We start from the raw sequence: 20,544 nt of genomic DNA on the forward strand, positions 1-20,544 counted from the left end.
GCATAGCTTTCACAGTGACACACTAATACACAGTAGAATTAGTTTACTGTGCTTTTAGCATGTTGTGTAGGTACACCCTCTGTTTAGGGCAGGGATTTGTAACTTATAGCACCTGGGCCAAATCTGGCACATGAGGCAGTCCAGTCTGGCGCACTGATGTGATCTGACACAGGGTGCAGAGGCTTATGACCCAAAGTGATGGCTGGGTCCCAAGCTCTGGCCTCTGCCAGGGAAAGGCTGCCAACCCCTGATGTAGAGAAATTGTGGAATCTCTGTTATTGGAAGTTTTTAAGAAGAGGTTTGGATAGGCATTTGTCCGGAATAACACATCCCACATTTGTTCAGGGGATTAGAGTAAGTGAACCTTGACAGTCTTCTAGTCCTGTGGTTCTGTTGCTCTAATGTGAAAGACAAATTTGAAATCAAGAGATATTTTCCTCTGGCTATATTGTCAGTGATGATGGGGGAAGGTGTTTGTCTTCCTTTGGAATAATGAGTAGGGATCATTCATTAAGATAAGAAGAACTCAAAACCCCTTTTTTTTTCAGTGTTTCAAAGCAAGGCTGTCCATAATCGGGTGGGCAATTATTTCGGGCGGAAGGACACTTACTGAGTTTTGGCAAGCCAGCAAGAGCCACATGACAGGCAGCCAGGGGCAGATAAATATTAATTTTCTAAATTTTTTAGGGGCCCCATGGCCTGGATAGAATGGTCTGGTGGTCCGCATCTGGCCCACGGACCGCGTTTTGTCCACCCCGGTAACTGGTGACCCACAGCCTGCATGTGGCCTGTGAGGGGTTAAGTTGCTTCTGCCCAGCCACTGCTTCCCGTTACTCCAGCTGCAACGGCAGCCAGAATCTCTGGGCTCCCCACCTTCCTCTGGCTTCTGCCTCCTGCCCCACCCCACAGGGTGGGACAGAGCAGTGTTGAAAGTGGCAGAGGAGCCAGAGGCTGTGTAAATGCATGATAGGGGCGGGGAGCAGAGACTCCTACATGGTGCAGCAGGGGGAGTGTCTGCCCAGCATGCAGCCAGGGGCCTGTGGCTCATCCTAGTTTGCAGCCATGTGGTCCCAACTGGTGTGATCTGTGGTACATTTGGCCCACAGCTGCTTATCAGATAGACAGCCCTGTTTCAAAGTGTATGTTAAAATGCAAGTGTTGTAAATACTATCAATTAGTATATTTTTACACTTTTGGGATTGGTATGATTTCCTGAAGAATGTGCATTTTAAATTAGGCACCAATATTTTGAACAAAATATCTCATTGGGATGAGATTCTTTTAACCTGCTGTTTATCTAGTGATTCAACACTTTAATTTTTTTTCCAGTTTCTGGCAGATATGGAAAATAATGCACTCTTTAGAGATGACATTGAATGTCAAAAACTCATTATGGAAGCAATGAAGTACCATCTGTTACCAGAGAGACGACCCATGTTACAAAGTCCTCGCACAAAGCCTAGAAAGTCAACAGTAGGAGTATTGTTTGCAGTTGGAGGAATGGATGCAACAAAAGGTACTGGTTTATATAATGACTGTTGATGGCAACATACACTGAAAATCCATTGAACTGACTTTTAATGAAACATCATTAGATACTTACATAGCATACAAATTACAGCTTTCATAGAAACCATAAAAATAAGCCTGGAGAGGACCTTGAGAGGTCATATTTCTTCCTACTGTCCCAAGGCAGCATCAACTGTACCTAAAGCATTCAGGATCTGTATTTGTCCAAATTTTCTTAAAATCATTTAGTGACAATTTCTTAGGTAATCTATTCCAATGTTTATCCTTACTGATGGACAGTTTTTTCTTAATGTCTAACCTAAATGTCCCTTGCTGCAGTAAAAGCTTTTTGCTGGACATGAAGAACAGTTTCTAACCTTCCTATTGTATTAAATTTTAAACTGCGTAAGGCATTATCATGTCTTCCCTCAGGCTTCCCTTATTCATTAGTCTTTCCTTATAGGTCATATTTTCTATACTCGTCATTTTTCCTCTGGACTCTCTCCAATTAGTCCACATCTTTTTGCAAATGCGGTACCTAAAATGAAACACAGTATTCCAACTGAAGAGAATGAAAGGAATAGCTCTCATATCTTTAGTGGGACATGCCTCTTACCCCATCCCAGTATGACAGTAGCTTTTTTCGTAACAGTATGACATTGTGAACCCATATTCAGTTTGTGAGCCACTCTTACCCCCAAATCCTCTTCTGTGGAACTTTCAAAGGTTACATATAATAACATATCAAAGTCACAAATAAATATTCATTTTTTTCTTTAAGTAATAAATGTATATGTGACAAGATGGGCTTTGGAGTGGCTGCAGTGCTCCCTAGGGGCCATGCTGATCCTGCCTTACTTCAGTTTCTCACAGTATCCCCTCTCAGTCTCACCCATCATGCCTTGATGGAAATAGTCTGTTGTGGCAGAAAGCTGCCTCCAGAGACCTGGAGTGATTTTTATTGATGATTTGCCTGAAGAACAGATATGGAGCCCTTACAACAGAGGAGGAGGAGCATGTTCCAATGGTGGAAGAAGCCAAGCCAGGCATTCCCAAGTTTGGGAGGATTTTGACCACTGCCATCAAGAGAAAGTAACAGGTGGTGGTGGTTGGAGACTGCATTCTGCAGGGGATGGACGCATCCATCTTCCAGCCTGACTTGCTGTCTGAGGAGATCTGAGCCCAGAGCCCAGATCCAAGATGTCATGAAGGGATTACCAAGACTCATCTGGCCCTCAAAGTTACCCCATTCTACTCACCCATATAGGCACCAGTGATACTGCCAAGGAAGACCCTGAGCAGATCAAAAGTGATTACAGGGCTCTACATGCAAGAGTGAAGGGCACGGGAGTAGGTGGTGTTCTCCTCAATCCTTCCCATTAGGGAGAACGGTGCAGGCAGGGGCAGACACATGCTGCAGATCAATAAATGGTTGCACTGATGGTGTCTCCAGGAGAGCTTTGGCTTTTTTGACCACAGGATGTTGTTCCAAGATGTAGGATTGCTAGGAAGAGGTTGGATCCACCTGACCAGGAGCGGGAAGAGCATCTTCACAGATGGGCTCACTAATCTGAGGATGGCTTTAAACTAGGTTTGCCAAGGGATGGAAAGCAAAGCCCTGAGGTAAGTGGGGAAGTGGGTGACCCGGAGGAAGCACAAGCAGAAGGGGGCAACAAGGGAAGCCTTTTCATTCATTCTTCCTGACAAAGTAGGACAATTGGCTAGTTACCTCAGGTGTCTATACATGAGCCTCTGTGCCCTTCACCCTTGCACCCAGAGCCCTGTAATCACTTTTGATCTACTCAGGGTCTCTCCCTGGCAGTATCATGGGTGCCCACATGGATGAACAGCATGGGGTAGTCCTCATACAGTCCCAGAACTGATGTGATTGGAATAACAGAGACTTGGTGAGAGAGCTCACATGACTGGAACACTGGGTGGGTATAAACTGTTCAGGAAGGACTGGATGAGAGAGGAGGAGTAGGAGTTTCTCTTTATGTAAAAGAGCTGTATGATTGCTCGGAGCTCCTGTATGCAACTGGAGACAGACCTGTTGGAAGCCTCTGATTTCAGGTCAGAGCAATAAGGGTGATGCTGTGGTGCGGGTCTGCTATAGTGCACTACACCAGGAGGATGAAGTGGATGAGGCTTTCTTCAAACAGCTAGCAGAAGTTTCCAGATCACAGGCCCTGATTCTCATGAGGGACTCTAATCACCCTGATATCTGATGGGAGGCCAATACAGCAGTGCCCAGGCAATCCAGGAAGTTTTTGGAGAATGTTGGGGACAACTTCCTGGTACCAGTGTTGGAGAGGCGAACTAGGGGCCATGCTTTTGACCTGCAGCTCACAAACAGGGAAGAATTGGTGGGGAATGTAGTACTGGATGGCAACTTGGGTAGCAGTGACCATGAGATGACTGAGTACAGGATCCTGAGGAAAGGAAGGCAGAAGAGCAGCAAGGTAAGGACCATGGACTTCAGAAAAGCAGATTCCTTGGGAGGCCAGTCTGAGGGGGAGAGGAGTCAAAAAAAGCTTGCTTTATTTTAAAGAAACTTTACTTGGGGTGCAGAAAAGAACCATCCCAATGTACAGAAAGACTAGCAAGTATTGGCAGACCAGTTTGGCTTAACAGAGAACTCTTCAGTGAGGTAAGCACAAAAAGGAAGATTACAAGAAATGGATACTTGGATGGACAGCTAGGGAGTAGTATAAGAGTATTGCTCAGGCATGCAGGGATGAAATCAGGAAGGCCAAAGCACAACTGGATTTGCCACTAGAAAGGGACATGAAGGGTTTCTATAAGTATGTCAGCAACAAGAGGAAGATGAGGGAAGATGTGGGTCCCTTAGTAAGTAGGGAGGCAACCTAGTGGCAGATGATGTGGAAAAGAGAAATCTATCCAGATAATGAATGCTTTTTTCACTTCAGTCTTCACAGGCAAGGTCAGCTCCCAGACACGTCACTGGGCAGCACAGTTTGGGGTGGAGCTGAGCAGCCGACAGTGGCAAAAGAATAGATTAGGGACTATTTAGAAAGCTGGACATGTACAAGTCCACGGGGCCGAACACAGCACACCTGAGGGTGCTGAGAGATTTGGCCACTATGACTAAAAAAGTGCCAGCCATTATCTTTGAAAACTTATGGCTGTTGGAAGAGGTCAGGGGGATTCGAAAGGGGAAAATATAGTGCCCATCTTTAAGAAAGGGAAGAAGGAGGATCCAGGGAACTACAGACTGCTCACACTCATACCTCAGTTTCTGGAAAAATCATGGAGCAGATACTGAAGGAATCTATTTCTAAGCACTTGGAGGAGAAGAAGGTGGTTAGGAACAGTCAGCATGGATTCACCAAGGACAAGTCATGCTTGACCAACCTGATTGCCTTCCAGGATGAGATGACTGGCACTGAGGAAGCAGGGACAGGAGTGGACATGATATACCTGGACTTTAGCAAGGCTTTTGACACATTCTCCAACAACAGTCTCACAATCTAACAAAGTACGGGTTGGCCGAATGGACTATAAGGTGGATAGAAAATTGACTGGATCATTAGGCTCAGAGAGTAGTAATCAATGGCTCAATGTCTAGTTGGCAGCTGGTATCAAGTGGAGTGCCCCAGGGGTCAGTCCTATGGGTAGTTTTGTTCAATATCTTCATCAATGACCCAGAAGATGGGATGGGACTGCACTTTCAGCAAATGTGTGGATGAAACCAAGCTGCGGAGTGTGGTAGATATGCTGGAGGGTAGAACTAAGATTCAGAGAGACTTAGAGAAATTAAAGGACTGGACCCAAAGAAATTTCATGAGGTTCAGGACAAGTGCAAAGTCCTACACTTAAAACGGAGTAATTCCATGCACTGGTACAGACTGGGGGCTGACTGGCTGGGCAGTAGCTCTGTAGAAATGGATTTGGGGGTTACAGTAGACAATAAGCTAAATACAAGCCCACAGTGTGCCCTTGTTGCCAAGAAAGCTAACGACATACTGGGCTGCATTTGTAGGAGTGTTGCCAGCAGATCATGGGAAGTGATTATTCCCCTCTGCATTATTCAGCACTGGTGAGGCCACATCTGGTGTACTATGTCCAGTTGTGCCCCCCATTACAGAAAGGACATGGACAAACTGGAGAGAGTCTGATGGAGGGCAATGAAAATAGTTAAGGGGCTGAGGAAAATGACTTCTGAGGAGAGGCTAAGGGAATTGGGTTTATTTAGTCAGCAGAAGAGAAGACTGAGAGGGGATTTAATAGCAACCTTCAGCTACCTGATGGGTGGTTACAAAGAGGATGAAGCTAGACTGGTTTCAGTGGTGGCAGATGGTAGAACAAGGAGCAATGGTCTCAAGTTGCAGCGAGAAAAGTTGAAGTTAGATATTAGGAAGCATTTTCTCACTCGGAGGTAGTAAAACACTGGAACAGGTTACCCAGAGGGGTTATGGAATCTCCATCCTTGGAGGTATTTAAGACGTGGGTAGACAAAGCCTTGGCTGGGCTTGATCTAGTTGGGTTGATTCTGTTTTGAGCAGGGGGTTGGACTAGACGACCTCCTTAGGTCACTTCCAACCCTAATTTTCTATGATTCTGTGATGCCCTAACCCAAACTTAACTTAGTCAGATCTCAGTCCACTACCAAAACCTATCCTGAGCCCTGCCAGCACTGATCAGCAGGTATCTGGGTTTTCGTTTGCTGGAAAAAAACATGGGTTTTCTCCTTTTAAAGAAGAAAAATGTGGCAAACTGCAGGTTCCCCCTTGCAGGATGGCAGAGTTCCAGCCTGCTTGGGGCTGAGGCAGCAGGAGGGGTGTGATCAGGGCAGGGGGCATCATGTAGGTGCACACACACATGTGGCAGCTAGGTAGCATGGTAGAGAGCGCCTCCAGCTGGTGGCAGGAGGAGGTGAGGGCAGTGCTGAGATATTTTGAAAGAGGAAGCTTGATTTGAATAAAACACTTATTACAAATGGCAGTTCTGCTTGACTATAATTCTGATATATTGTTCCTAAGGTGCTACAAGCATTGAAAAGTACGAACTTCGTACCAATATGTGGACCCATGTAGCAAATATGAATGGGAGAAGGTTACAGTTTGGAGTTGCGGTGTTAGATGATAAACTGTATGTTGTTGGTGGTAGAGATGGACTAAAGACATTGAACACTGTGGAGTGCTACAACCCTAAAACAAAAACTTGGAGTGTAATGCCGCCTATGTCCACACACCGTCATGGCCTTGGTATGTAAGATTTTATACATTAGTGACATTTTTATGAAGTGCCAGCTAACCTACCTATGTTCAGTTCAATATATTCTCCCCTTAAACCTCATTTAGCATTTTTGTGATATAAGCCTTGGCCTGAGCTCTAAGATTGGCTGAATGAAAGTAACAGATTCTTTTTATCATTTGCTATAGGATAGATTTAATATCAGCAGCCAAAACAGGATGGGGGGGAGGATATTTATTTTACTTATTTATTTTAAAGTTTCATCTTCCTGATAGATATTTGGAAGGAACAATGAAAAAGGGTGATCTTTATTTTTGCAGCAGGCAGTTGGTTCTTCTATCTGGTTTTAGGTGTAGCTGTACTAGAAGGTCCTATGTATGCTGTTGGAGGACATGATGGCTGGAGTTACCTGAACACAGTAGAAAGATGGGATCCACAGGCTCGTCAGTGGAACTTTGTGGCCAGTATGTCAACTCCAAGAAGCACGGTTGGTGTAGCAGTGTTAAATGGAAAGTAAGAAAAGGCAATTTCTTGACATGTAATTTGGTCCAATTTTCTTTATATTTTTAACATAGAAAAATATTTTAAGTTAATTTTTTTGTTCATGAAAGATGTCAATTGACAGTATTGGGCATGGAAGTTTTTTGCTCATAGAATAGGTGCTCTCTTGATTAATAAAGCTTTCTTACATCATTCTAATGTGCTTCAGTTCTGCTGGGGAGTGGCCGCTTCTAAAGGCAAGTTTAGTCTCCCTATTAATGCAGTTCCAGAAACAGTTACTAAAGGAGTCTATTGAAATTCTAGTTTGTTCCCAGGGGGAAGGTTTTTTTATTAAAGGCAATTAACTTTTTAGTAATAGAATGGATGACATCAACTACCCTTGCTCTCTTGCCTTACTTAAATAGAGTGACTGCAGTTTTTTTTTTCCTTTGGGTTTTTTTTTAAATTTATAATAAGATTTTTCAGGCCACTTACACAAAAATCTCCCATCTATCTAGTCATAACGTCAGCTAGTTAAAAAAATGCCTTCAATCAATCTTGCTAATACCAGCAGTGTTCAGTGAACATAGAAGACGGAAAGCAGGAAAATATTGTCAGAATGAAAGAAGTGAGAAAGTAAATATAAAATTTTCATATGAGAAAGCAGAGAGCAGTATTATAATTTCCCTGTACTGCACAATTCATGAAACTTGATCCAGTATGGTTTTGAATCTACTCATCTAGTAATTATCACTGTCAGGAGGTTATTCTTGATTATTTTTTCTACCTCAATTTCATCCTGCTATTCCTTATTATAACCTCCTGTGTATGGCATTTAAAACAGTCTCTTCCCTTGATAATAGGGATGGAGTGATGCAGCTGCAATTGTCCAGGAAATATACTCAAGGCATGGATGTTTTGGTGATTCCTTTTATTGACCAACGATATAGCTGGGAGACATGTTATGCTTTTGAGCATAAATTACCCTTCCTGCTGGAGTGGAAGGGAGATGCAGCTGAATGCTGGGTGGGTGGGAGGTAGAGGGTAGTCTCGTCTACTTCAGGGACTCCCAAAAGACTCTGCTGCTGTTTCTGTAGCACAGTCTTTCTGCTGCTGGGCAGCCACCCTCACAGCACTGGCAGCATCTGCTGCAAGTCCCTTTTTAAATTCTTGGATCTGCTTATGCCTCTAGTAAGGATATTTGTGCCATTGTACTTATACTGATGCAAGATGGGTATACCTATCTGCATTACAGGGCTGCTCTTAACACAGCTACAAATTAAACCTCTTTTTAAGCCTTCCCCCAAAAAAGCAATCCCTCCTGCTGCTTTTTACTTTTGTTAGTCTTCAAACTCTCCAATTTGTGTTTCTCTGTTGAGGTGCCTATAACACAATGGCCCACAGGTCATATCTGGCCTACCACTTGATCCTGTCTGACTGGCTGGCTGCTTCCAGGAGCCTGAGAAGAAGGGCTGTGCCCTGTGCCACTCTGCTCTGCCAGGGCTTGGCTGGCCACACAGCATACAGACTCCTCCATCCCCTCAGCCCCACCCGGCTTCCTGTTGGCACTGCAGCTCTGCAGTCTTGGCACCATCCCTCGTGGGATGGGGCACGATGCAGAGTGCTGAGTAATTGTCCTGCCCACCTGCCTGATGTGATGAGCCACTGTTACGGCAGCATCACTAGGAGGTGAGTCTGTGCCAGCTGTGAGGGGTGGGCCTCAGCCCAGGGCAGCTGCCCTGACTTTCCTAGTGTGTTGTGATGGCAGCAGCTCATCACAGCGCACAGAACTTGGCATTGTGCTCCATCCCATGCAGGCCCCGAGGCTGATGGCCATGGTGGCAGAACTGCACAGCACCAACAGAAAGCCAGGCAAGGAGAGGGAGCAGATGGATGAGGGGTCAGGGGAGTCTGTGTGTTGTGCAGCCCAGCCTGACCCCAGGTGCAGCAGAGTGTAGCAGCATGTGCACAGGCCTCCCTCCTCAGGCTTTTGGCAGTGGGCAGCAGGCCAGATAGGATGAATTGGCTTCTCTGCCCCTTCCCCCCCCAGCCCTCAAGAGCTTACCAAAACTCATTATGTGGGCCTCCAGCCTAAATAATTGCCCATCCTATCATAATAATAGAGTATAATATTTCAGGTGCATTTGCTGCAAACCTGTGTGCAGAGATGGTTACCTCCCTGCTCCAAGTCCTAGATGAGGTTGAATAAGTCACTGAATAAATCCAAAATTCCAATCCTGTTTTTTTCCTGTGCAATATCACATTGAAAATAAGTTTAAACCTAATACCAGTCTTTTCTGTATCCTGTAGAACAGTGGTGTTCAACCTTTTTGCCCAGTCTGTGGGCCAGATCCAGCTGGTGTTCCTGATCTAGCACCTGGGGGGGCACAGTGGGCACCATCTGACTATGTAGAGGGGGGGCAAGGGGAGGGACAGGCTGGCCTCAATGCAGCACCGCAGGGGGCCCTGTGGAGGGAGAAGAGGACATGGCCTGGGCCTGCAGGGAGGAAGGAGTTATGGCCAGTTCCCAACCCAGCCCCACAGGGAAGGAAGGGGGCAGGGCCTGGCCAGGTCCCAATCCAGCTCTATGGGGGGAAGTGGATGTAGCTCAGCCCCAAAGGGAGGGTAGGGGGCATGGCCAGGCCCCAGTCTGGCCCCACAGAGAGGGAATGGGGTGTGGCCCAGCCCCAGTGGGAGGGAAGGGGGTATGGCTCAACTTGGCCTGGCCTGCCATGTGGGGCTTGAGGTTTTGACAGTGGGGAGGGTGGTCGTATTAATGGCCACTGTTCCCCCACCAACAAATTTCTTAACCTATGGGGAGCCCTACAAGCCAAATGAGATGGCTCTGCAGGCCAGATTTGGTCCATGAGCTGGAGGTTGAGCACCCCTGCTGTAGAAGATGTACACCAATGATTCACCCATGTACTTGAGTACAAGCTTAACCTCAGGCGTGAGAGTGCTGCAGATCCTGGTTAGTTCTACTGCACCAGGGACTAAGTACCTATTTTTGGATATCTGTAACTACTCAGATCGATACCAGTTTAAATTAATTCTAGATAAATAATTGCATTGAGTATTATCAAATGATTTACTAATACCCCCAAAGTATTATATCAGTTACTTTGTTCATGAGTTTTGTAAGTTTATAATTGTATCGCAAAAAGCAGTCATGTTTACTGGCAATATTTAGTCTTCATTAGTTGATATTGTTTATTGTTTTAAATGCTGCTATACTTCAGCTGCTGAGTGATTTTTGTATAAAGACAGGTCATTTGAGGCAATGGCACATAAGTATACATCTCAAATTGTGCTTCAGTGTTAAGGGTGACATTGTGGGTTAAACCTAATGGCTTTTTCTAATATATTACTATCCTAATATATTACTATCCTTTTTTAGAATACTTCCTGGAATGTTATGCTTCAGAATAAGGACATTTGGCATATAGTGTATCTACAATTCTGTTTGCTGTTTGTAGATGGCTTAAAGACACCATTGGAGTTGCCCATATCTGATCATCTTTATTGATTCAGGGTTTTCCTTCAATGTTGTTAAACATACAGTGCTCCTAACACTAGATTTTTTTCCTTCCATTTTTTAAGTAGTTCCTTAATTGTACATTGGGCAAATACATCCTTTTATTATTATTATTACACTGTACCAACATCCATGTATACTAACAATAACAAACTGCACCACCTAGTGGATGTGAAGAGATTATCTACAGAGCTAAGGTTGAAACCATTTTTCCCAGCGGATTAAACAAAGCTTTTAGGGGCCAGTTGTTTGCATTTCCTTGTACAGTGTGTTTAAGAGGAATATCAAAATCCCAGGCAAAATACCATCGTTCTTCAGCATGCTTACTGTACTTGGGAGAATAGCTACTTTGGGTGGAGTTAGGAAAAGATGTCATTTGAAATACTATACACTTTATGGTATGTAGTTTCCTGGAGATCATTCTGGATGTTTTAATTTGTTAGAAGATTGTCCTTGCTGGGTTTATTTATTTAAAAAAAAGTAACCATTCCTGCTTTTCACCAATATCAGCTTATACCTGTTCCTTGCCTGACATCTTAACTACTGCTAATGCACCAGGATGTTAAAATAAATAAATTACAGGAAATGGAGTATGCACCTGCTCACACAATTTCATCCTGTTATTCCTAGTTATAACCTCCAGTGTATGGCATTTAAAAACTGGAAGCCCCCTTTTCTTTTCCTTCTCTAGGGCAGCTCCACCAAGATTTATTCCCATCTTAGAGTAGGCTGGAAACTTTCATGTTCTTTAAATTTATTTCTCCTATAATAATAGTGAAGTATGTAGTACTTAGGGTATATGGCACTGCTGGGGGAAAGTTTATGCAATTGTATGGCCAGGTCTACGCAATTGTATGGTCAGTTCTGGTGTGGGAGCTGCAGTAAAAATGGAAACAGGAAGCTTCTCCATAGTAAGTAACATAGCCTTTTAAACTATAGTTTGTTTAAAATTTACTGTTTAACTTCCTTTAATTATCCTTTAAACAGTTCCATGGCAGAGGGACAGGGCAATGTGGGGAGCAGGAGCTGCAGGTGGTATGCAGGATTGTTGCAAGTTCAGTGCTGCTTCCTTCCCTATCTGGATGCGGCTAGTAGTTGAGCTGGTGCTGCACTCCTCCTGCTTGACTGAGGGCTTGCCCCAGTGCCATGGCTCCTAGAGCACCCAAACCACAGGTGGAGGCCTCGGGTACAAACCTGCATGGTACATTCATCCTCCACATGCCTGCAGGCTAGGGGAGCCAGTGTGGGACCTTTCCAAGTAGCAGCTATCAGAGCCTGGGGAGCAGGCAGGCATGAGGGGAGGTGTCATCTGGAGCTTCAAGCACCTGCAGGCTGAAGGCACTGCCTGGGTGTGGCAGAATGGCTCTCCTGGCAGGTGGGAGGCCCTGTGGGTGCCATGGGAGGGGCCGCCTCACTCTATGCAGCCTGCCCCTCTGGCACCTGATGGCAGCTCTGCCAATGCGCTCACCCCTATTTAAGACTTGATGGCTCTCCCATGCAACTTTACCCAGGTCCATTCCCCCCAGGTAACAACTAGTTATCTCCTTGCCACAGCAACTGCACAGTGCCGCCGCCTGAATCCATGCTACCTCCTGGGCAGCCTGTGCCATAGCCACTCCCCCAACGGTGGGCAGCACCAAAGTGGGAGGTAAACAATAAATGGTAAATGTCAAACAGTATAAATGTAATTACCATTTTACCTTTTACATCCCTGGATGGTGGATTACCCATATCAAGAAAACCTAAAATGTCCTGCTGATGCAGAAGACTTTGACTTTGACTGATCTTCTGCTGATTGCAGGAAGAAAATGTAGTTTGTTTAGGTTTTTTAGAAAACTCTCATTTTTTTTAAATTACTGTCAGGGTGGCATAGGTTCTTAAGTGTCTGTAGGTTGGCTTCAGTAAAGAACTTAGGCATTAGAAAACCTGACCTAAGGTGCCTGGTCCCTAGAGGAAACACAGTTATTTGGGTAAATGTGATATCTTTTATTAGACCAAGAGAACAGCTGGAAAAAAAATTATTTTCAAGCTTTCAGCCACAGATGCCCTTCTTCCGCATAGGGAGAGTCTTCTGGTGTTTGTCTTCTCTCTAGGATTGCTTAAAGCAATATGCAAAATGCAGGTCTGTGAAAATGCAGATGCATTGCAGGTTGCAGGAAAGATCAGAGGGGATAGGAATTAATGGGTGTGAGACAGATAGGTGGAGGGAAACAAAAGAGGGAAATGTTAGCAGGTGATAAAATATAGCTGGTAAAATGTAGAGAGGTTACCTGGGGTTACTGGATGGCAGGCAGGTTATAATGTGCCATAAATCCAATGTCTATATTTAGACCATGATTTTTTGTATCCCTTAGATTTATGAAGTGAAGTTTGTAGGCTCATCTACAAAAGGTGTTTTGTAAATTCTGTTTGTGGATTAGAACCGAGAGATTGGAGAGAGAGTGGTTGTCTTGTGAGAAGTGTGTACTCACAGTTCGGGGGGTTGGTAATTAAGTATTTTTGTCTTTGATAGATGTTCAGTATGCATTCATTCTGGTATGCAGTTGTTGTTTTGGTTTCTCCTGTGTAGTTTCTGGCAGGGTATTCAGGCTACTGGATGAGATATTACATTTCTGGAGGTGCAGGTGTTTGATCTGTTGTGGAGTGTCGTTGTTGTGGGGGTGGTGGAGATATGTTGACAGGGTTTACATTTCTTGTCCCAGTGTGGTCTGAATCCATTTTGTGTGCTATGGGACCTGGGTGATGAGGTTGGTGAGGTTTGGTACCTGTTTAAAAACTAGGATGGGGGGCTCTGGGAAGATCTCTTTAAGATCTGGGTTTTCTTCTAGTATGAGTTACAGTTGTTTGAGGATTTTCCATATAGGTTCCAAGAAGGGATGGTATGTCATAACTAATGTTGTGTGATCTGCAGGGATTTTCTTTTTGTACTGCAGCAATTCTACACAGTATCTGGGTGGCTCTTTCAAAAGTCTGACCCATCTCTTTGGAGCAGTGTCCTTGCTGAGTACAAGCCCTTTTGACATGTGAGGTGATGTCATTGGTGTTACCACTGAATTTGCACTGAGGAGATCAGAGGGCTTGGCTGTATATTACAGCTTTCTTGGTGTGTTTAGGATGATTCTGTGTAGATATGTATGTTGGCTCATGGGTTTCTTGTATATGGTGGTTTATATTCTGGGTATTGACTATAGTGTCTAAAAAAGGAAATGATGGAGCTGGAGTGTTTTAGAGAGAGTCTGATGGAGGGGTGATAATTATTAAATTTGTAATGGAGATCAATCAGAGATTCCAGGTTTTCAGTCCAAATGATGAAGATGTCACCTGTATATCTTAACATGGGTTTGGTGGTGAAGTTCTTGGAAGAATTCCTCCAGGTGGCCCATAAAAAGGCTGGCATATTGTGAGGTCATTTTAGTGCCCATAGCTGTATCCATGGCCTGGAGGAAATGTTGGTTATTAAAATTGTTGTGTGTGAGGATGAAGTGTATACAGTCAACAATATTGTAATCTTGCTCCTGTAGATATGTAAGGCAGGCTTGGATGCCATCCTGGTGTTGGATGTCAGTACGTAAGCTGGTAACATCCATGATAGCAAGGAGGGTATTGCTAGGAAGGCGATCTCTGTTTTTAAATTTTCATAGAAAATCTGTTGTGTCTTGGACAGAACTCACTGTTTGTTTGACAAGAGGTTTTAAGGTAGATTTGATAAAACTTGATATTACCTCAGTTCATGTTCCATGGTTGGATATTATAGGTCTGTGTGGGTTCCCTTGAGTCCCTGGGCCGTGTCCAGATAAGCACAGCTGTGTGGTATGTGGCACTGCAGACATGTCTGCAGCACAATGTACTGTACATTCTCCATACTGCAAGGGATCAGCACTGGGAGATTTTTGACCCCTGGATATATTACAAAAATTCTATTTGACAGCACTTAGTTACCTTTTCCAGGACATTATCTATCTTGCTCTTATATGTTGCTTTGTTCTTCCCTCATGGTCTTTCTACTTAAATCTTATTGATTTTGATGTATAAAATATATTTATACATAAATGAAAAAACTACAATAATATGTACTTAGTAGTTTCATTTGTTTTTTTCTAGGCTTTATGCAGTTGGTGGTAGAGATGGAAGTTCTTGTCTGAAATCTGTGGAATGCTTTGATCCTCATACTAACAAGTGGACTCTCTGTGCTCAAATGTCAAAGAGAAGAGGAGGAGTAGGCGTAACTACCTGGAATGGGTTCCTGTATGCTATAGGTGGACATGATGCTCCAGCCTCAAACTTGACATCCAGGCTGTCAGATTGTGTAGAAAGGTAATATCCAGAAAAGATAGTACTAGCAAAAATGGTTTACACAGATAAACTTCAATAAGTAAACTTATTACAATGACTGTTATTTTTATCACCAGCAAAACTAATTTAGAAGCATACTGTGCAATACAATATTATTTATATATTATTTCTGCCAGAAGGCAAGGCACAGTGGTACCTTACAGACTAACTGGTTCAGGAAGGCATAAACTTTTGTAGGTACTTCATCTCCCTGACTTCAGACTAATACAGCTGACTACTTCTGTGATATTTTCATGATACAACACAGTGTGAAATGAAAAAGCCTTCATAATGCACTTTTATCCAGAAACTGTTCTTTCCTTTAAGAACCTCATTGAAAGATTGTGAATGAAGTATTAAGAAACTTTAAATTAAGACCTTTATAAACACTACAATTTTTCACCCAAGCTCTCCTTTTACAAGGGATAGAACTTCCTCAATGCATAATATAACTTTAAATGAGTTGTTAATCAATTTATGTCCATTGTCTTTTTTATGTATGCTTTAAAGGCATCCAGAAATGTAAACAAAATCACATTTGTTCACCTTTTGTGAGTCCTACAGCTATCCCAAATTGAAAGGTTTGGTTTTGTTTTGTTGGGGGGGGGGGGGCGTTGAGGGAGAGGAGTGAACAAGTTTGATTTGACTATATTACTTACAAATGGCAGAATCACTTTGAGGTACAGCATATTTTCTTTACAGTGATTTTCAGACTTCTAGATTTCTGAAATATTTTATTACTGGCCATGTAAGCCAGCTGAACTCTTCCCTGATATTTCTTTCAATTAGGGAGACATTTGCAAAAGCATCTAATGAAGAGAAGCCCCACTGAAAATCAATGGGATGTGTGCTCCCAAGTAAGAATTTTCTTAAGAATTTCTGAAAATCTTCCCACAGACTATGTTAAGATGTGGGAAAGGAATGCTGGAGCCAGTTTTTTTCCTCTCACACACATTCTCTAAAACTCATCTTCCCCCAAGGGGCAACCATCTCCCTTTCTTCCCAAATCACCTTCAGGTTTGAGGATCTGTTTAGAGAACTATATCAAACTTAAGCCCCTGACCTGCACCTTTCAGACTTCCAGGGCACTAATGCTATGCATGTCACAATATATTGCATGATCTACACCAGATAAAATAAGGAATGTTATAGTACCAGGCTCTAAAGAAGAGCTTGCAGAGTTGATGCTCCATTCTCCTGCCCCTTCTGCCCTTCCCCTCTTTTTCCCTCACCCCCACCCACACAAATTAAATCGGAGTGGGCAAAATGTGGCCCACAGGCCAGATGCAGCCCACGAGGCCAGTCTATCCAGCCCGTGGGGCCCCTAAAAAATTTAGAAAATTAATATTGATCTGCCCCGGCTGCCTGTCATGCGGCCCTCGATGGCTTGCCAAAACTCAGTAAGCAGCCCTCTGCCCAAAATAATTGCCCGCCCCGAATTAGATTCTTAAAGAAGGTAGCGAGAGAAAGGACAGGGGAAAGATACACTTGTTTTCTTCTGAAATATTTTCTACAACGGATTATGAATGACTTGAGTTTTATAATAGAATTAGTTTAATAATCCATTTTTACTTCAATCACACCTTTCCTAATGTGATTTTTTTGTTAAATCAACGTTTAATTAATAGCTCTTCTTTTTGTTGTTTTAATATTGCTCATTTCCTAAATCAATGAGGTAGAGATAGAAAATAACCTTCGAAGGCAGCATGATACAAACAAACTTGTGCAAATATCATTTAATAAAAAAATTAGCAGCATCATAACATTTACTGTGAAGTTAATGAATGCATATTTGCTCCTGTATGCTGTGATACTGTGGTAGATTTTCCAGAGTATCCCAGTAGCATATAAATTAATTATATATAATAAAATTCAAATTGAAGAATGAACCCCAAGTCTATTTTATATTTTATCATATTTCATTCCCTGCTGCATTTCAGGCAGCGTTTCAGTTCTATGATCTTGCATGAGTAAAATGTATGTTTCCAAAGTGCTGCCAACAGATGGGTGTGTACCACTAGAGAAAACCTGTGGCAGAGATATACCCAAAACTTCTTACATTTTGTGCCATATGGAAAGAAAGCTCATTTTTCTGTTGTAGTTTTGGATAACAACTTAATCAGGGAAATAATTTATTTTCAGTCTTGCGTCTTCAGACCTTCTTACTGATTTGTTTCCCTCAAGAAGTTTGGTTCTGTTATCTTTGTGTCTTCTAGTTACCAAGATGACTCATCTGAATATGGAATGTCTACAGTGTACCACTCAAATAAGTTTCTAAAATAGAGGGGTCTGGACTGTCCATTTGAATTCCTGATAACTAGTTAAAGACCTCTATTGATATTTTCTAGACTCAAGCTTTAAATCAGTTGCTTTCAATACCTCTCTGTCACTATGTTGAGGTAGAATCATCACCATGTTGTGAGAAAAAAGTGCTGTAAATTGCCACAAAAGTTTTGCCATTTCACCAGTTTGTTTTTTCATAACTTCATAGTTACTAGGAAGCATGGAGCAGTTATCTTATTTGTCTCCTGGATCTCCATAGCAACACAGTTCATATTCATTCTGTTGCCTTGTAGGGTCAGGCCAACTCTCAGGATCTCAATATTGTGCTGTTAGACAGGAGGGTGTGACACAATTGCACATATACAAACACACAAATCAATTAAGTACATACACACACACACTACCAGCTCAGGCACATGCACATCCAAACCAGCCTAGGCACATGCATACATATCACCAGTTCAAGCACATACACCATGCACCCCAAAAGTTAGACACAGATCACTAATTCGTATATCATGCACACAATGACATATATATATATATGCACACACACGCTCACCAGTTCATACACATACAGCCCACCTACACATACACACGGGAAAGTTCCTAACTTGGATGGTACAGTGTGTGTGTGCGCGCGCACGTGCTCTTGGGGTACCTGGGATACTTGGGGAGAGGTTCAGGTGAGAGAGAGAGTGTTAAAGTGTAGGGAATGAAAGTTGCCAGAACTGGGATTAGAGAGAAGTTAGCTGAGGAACTGAGGCTTGGGTTTACTTAAGGTAGACTGGGGCTGCAAACTGAGGCAGACAGCTTGAGATACTGGGGGGGGCAGATAAGTGGTGGCAAGGGGAAGACAGCCAGGAAAGAAACTGAGGCTGGTTGCTCAGGAGAAAAGGAAAAGGCAGTGGGGATAAGACAGTGGCAAAGAAGCAGGGGGGTTGGAGGCAGAGAGGAGCTCAGGATAGGTGTTGGAGGTGGCAGTGAGCCAGAAGCAGGAGAGGGAGAAATGAGACAGAAGTTAGAGGGGCAAGGAGCAGAGATTGGAGCAGGGCCAAACCATAGTAAAGAAAAACCCAAGTTAGGTGTCCAAATAACAGTTTTATTACACAGACAACACACTACACAGCCCCATGAAGTTATTGGTACACACACGCACGCACGCACGCACGCACGCACGCACACACACACACACACACACTGGCAGCAGGAGAAAGAGACTTAGTGGAAGGGTTGGAGTCCAGGTAAGGAAGAGACGCAGAGTCCAAGTCCTTGGTTGAAGAGGGGGTGGGAGGTGATAGCTACCTATCCAGGCTGGAAGGGGATCCTTGTCCAGTAGGTGTTGTCCATAGGGGGGCCGCCAGCAGGGACTCTGGGTGGATAGGTGTTGTGGCATGGTGCAGGTCCAGATGGAGAGGGCATCCCACTGGGTCTGTCTTCACTGCCCTTTTTATTGGGGCAGACCTTGTGTGACCCTAGTGACAGGAGGCATGCCCAGGCAAGGGTCAGCCCCTGGTGTACTGAGCATGTGTGCTCCATGCAGGGATGTGCAGTTTCGGGTGTCTGTAATGGTGGGGTACAATGGTAGAGTTGATGGCTCTGCAGGGTCTTTTGTCTTTCAAATGCTGGATTCTTGTCTCTGTTCCTGGGTGAGGTCTGTGGTTCCTGGATGAATCAATGCGAGGTGATGGCCTGGTCATTACAGGCCATTCAGTAGAGGCCAGCTACCATTGTACGTCAGTCATTCCCAATCACTCTCATTCATCTGGGAACCAATTTACATGGGAGGGGTACATGAATCATACAGTTGCACCACAGGGGATGCCCAGGCAGAGGACACAAGATGGAGGCTTGACATACAAAATGGAAACTTTACTGTTTTAGGCCTATATATGTAAGTTAGCCTAAGTCACGTCATCACACAATATAAAAGCAGTATAAACATAATAATTATCACTTATAAAACAGTGGGTATCAATATCAAAATAGCAGGGAACTTATTTGCAAAGAGGGGAGAGAAAAATAAAACTTACTACCTAAAATAAAATGTTAAAACTTACCCTACATCTTAGCTTACTTATACATATCTATAGGGAATAGAGAGGGAGAGAAAAAGTCAGAAATGGTTGGGGAAGGGGAGGGAATGCATTTTAAAATAAATTAAAAATAAAAACTGGGAGTTCTGCTACAATTCTGTACTTTGATCTTTAATAATTGTCTGGTAAATTAAGGAAGTACAACTCTACCACAATCTAGGCCCAGAAATTGACTCTGACACAGCTCGTTTGGTCATAAAACAACAAGAAGTAGAAAACTTATACTTTCTATTGTTTAGAAAGCAACAGAAATAAGAACATAAGCATAGTCTGGAGCTTTTTTTGGGGCCCTGGTCTTACAAGGTGATCTACAAGAGATTGTATGTGTGGGACAGTTTTCAGGATCGTGGCTCTAATGCAGTGATTCCCAACCAGGATGCCAGGGCTACCTGGGGTTCTCTGAAATCCTGTGAAGGGTGCCACAGAGAAGTGAGGAAACAGGTAGATAAGGACAAGCTTAGGCTTTTCCTGCTTGACTGCTCCTTTTTTCCCACAGCCAACACCCTCTGCAAGGAGGTGTAAGCCCTATAATCAATTAGATTTTGATATGGGATGCCACTCAATTCACAAAAGTTATAAAGGGGTGCCTTGAGTCTGAAAAGGTTGAGAACCACTTCTGTAGTGAATAGGTGAACTAGTAAAACACCCCTGAATGCTTGCTATGCACATGAAATAACAAACCTAACTCCTGAAAAAAAAACTTTATTGTCTCTGTTTGTGGTATCTTGATTGTTTTGCTGCATTTGCATTTCATATTTGCTGCACAATAGAAACCCTATAACATCATAATCCAAATAATTCATAAAAAATATTTAAACATATTGTTAAATGAAGTTATGTGTCATTTACAGTGTTGATAGTCTTGTTCTCTTTCTATACAAGACAAGATAAGGCCCACTTTGATCGCATTAGGTAAGTTTTTGTTCCCACTTCCAGAATTAATACATATCTTTTCCTGCCCATTAAATAAGTGCATTTAACTCTGCATCAATCTATGGAAATATGAAAGTTTGAATTATTTCAGTCAAATATGGATTCCAGGAAGTATGGGCAGAATGCGTAGCAATGTAGTTGGACACCCAGAGCAGCTGC

General features: G+C 43.2%; 1 protein-coding gene across 5 annotated transcripts in view; it reads left to right on the plus strand.

Annotated features, from left to right (window-relative positions):
- The window catches only part of KLHL5 (kelch like family member 5), a 142,917-nt gene that overhangs the window by 114,431 nt on the left and 7,942 nt on the right, over positions 1–20,544 (plus strand). For 3 of the 5 annotated variants that reach the window (XM_090035764.1, XM_090035766.1, XM_090035767.1), the window contains 4 exons: positions 1,330–1,516; positions 6,513–6,737; positions 7,077–7,239; positions 14,843–15,055. In XM_090035764.1, coding sequence (XP_089891890.1) covers positions 1,330–1,516; positions 6,513–6,737; positions 7,077–7,239; positions 14,843–15,055 — 788 coding nt within the window. Of the gene's footprint in view, positions 1–1,329; positions 1,517–6,512; positions 6,738–7,046; positions 7,240–14,842; positions 15,056–20,544 lie in introns of all 5 variants that reach the window. The other 2 variants (XM_090035763.1, XM_090035765.1) reach the window with 1 other exon arrangement.

This window comes from Crocodylus siamensis, chromosome 2, assembly GCF_052110815.1.
Source record: "Crocodylus siamensis isolate JL-2025a chromosome 2, ASM5211081v1, whole genome shotgun sequence".
Lineage (NCBI taxonomy): Eukaryota > Metazoa > Chordata > Crocodylia > Crocodylidae > Crocodylus > Crocodylus siamensis.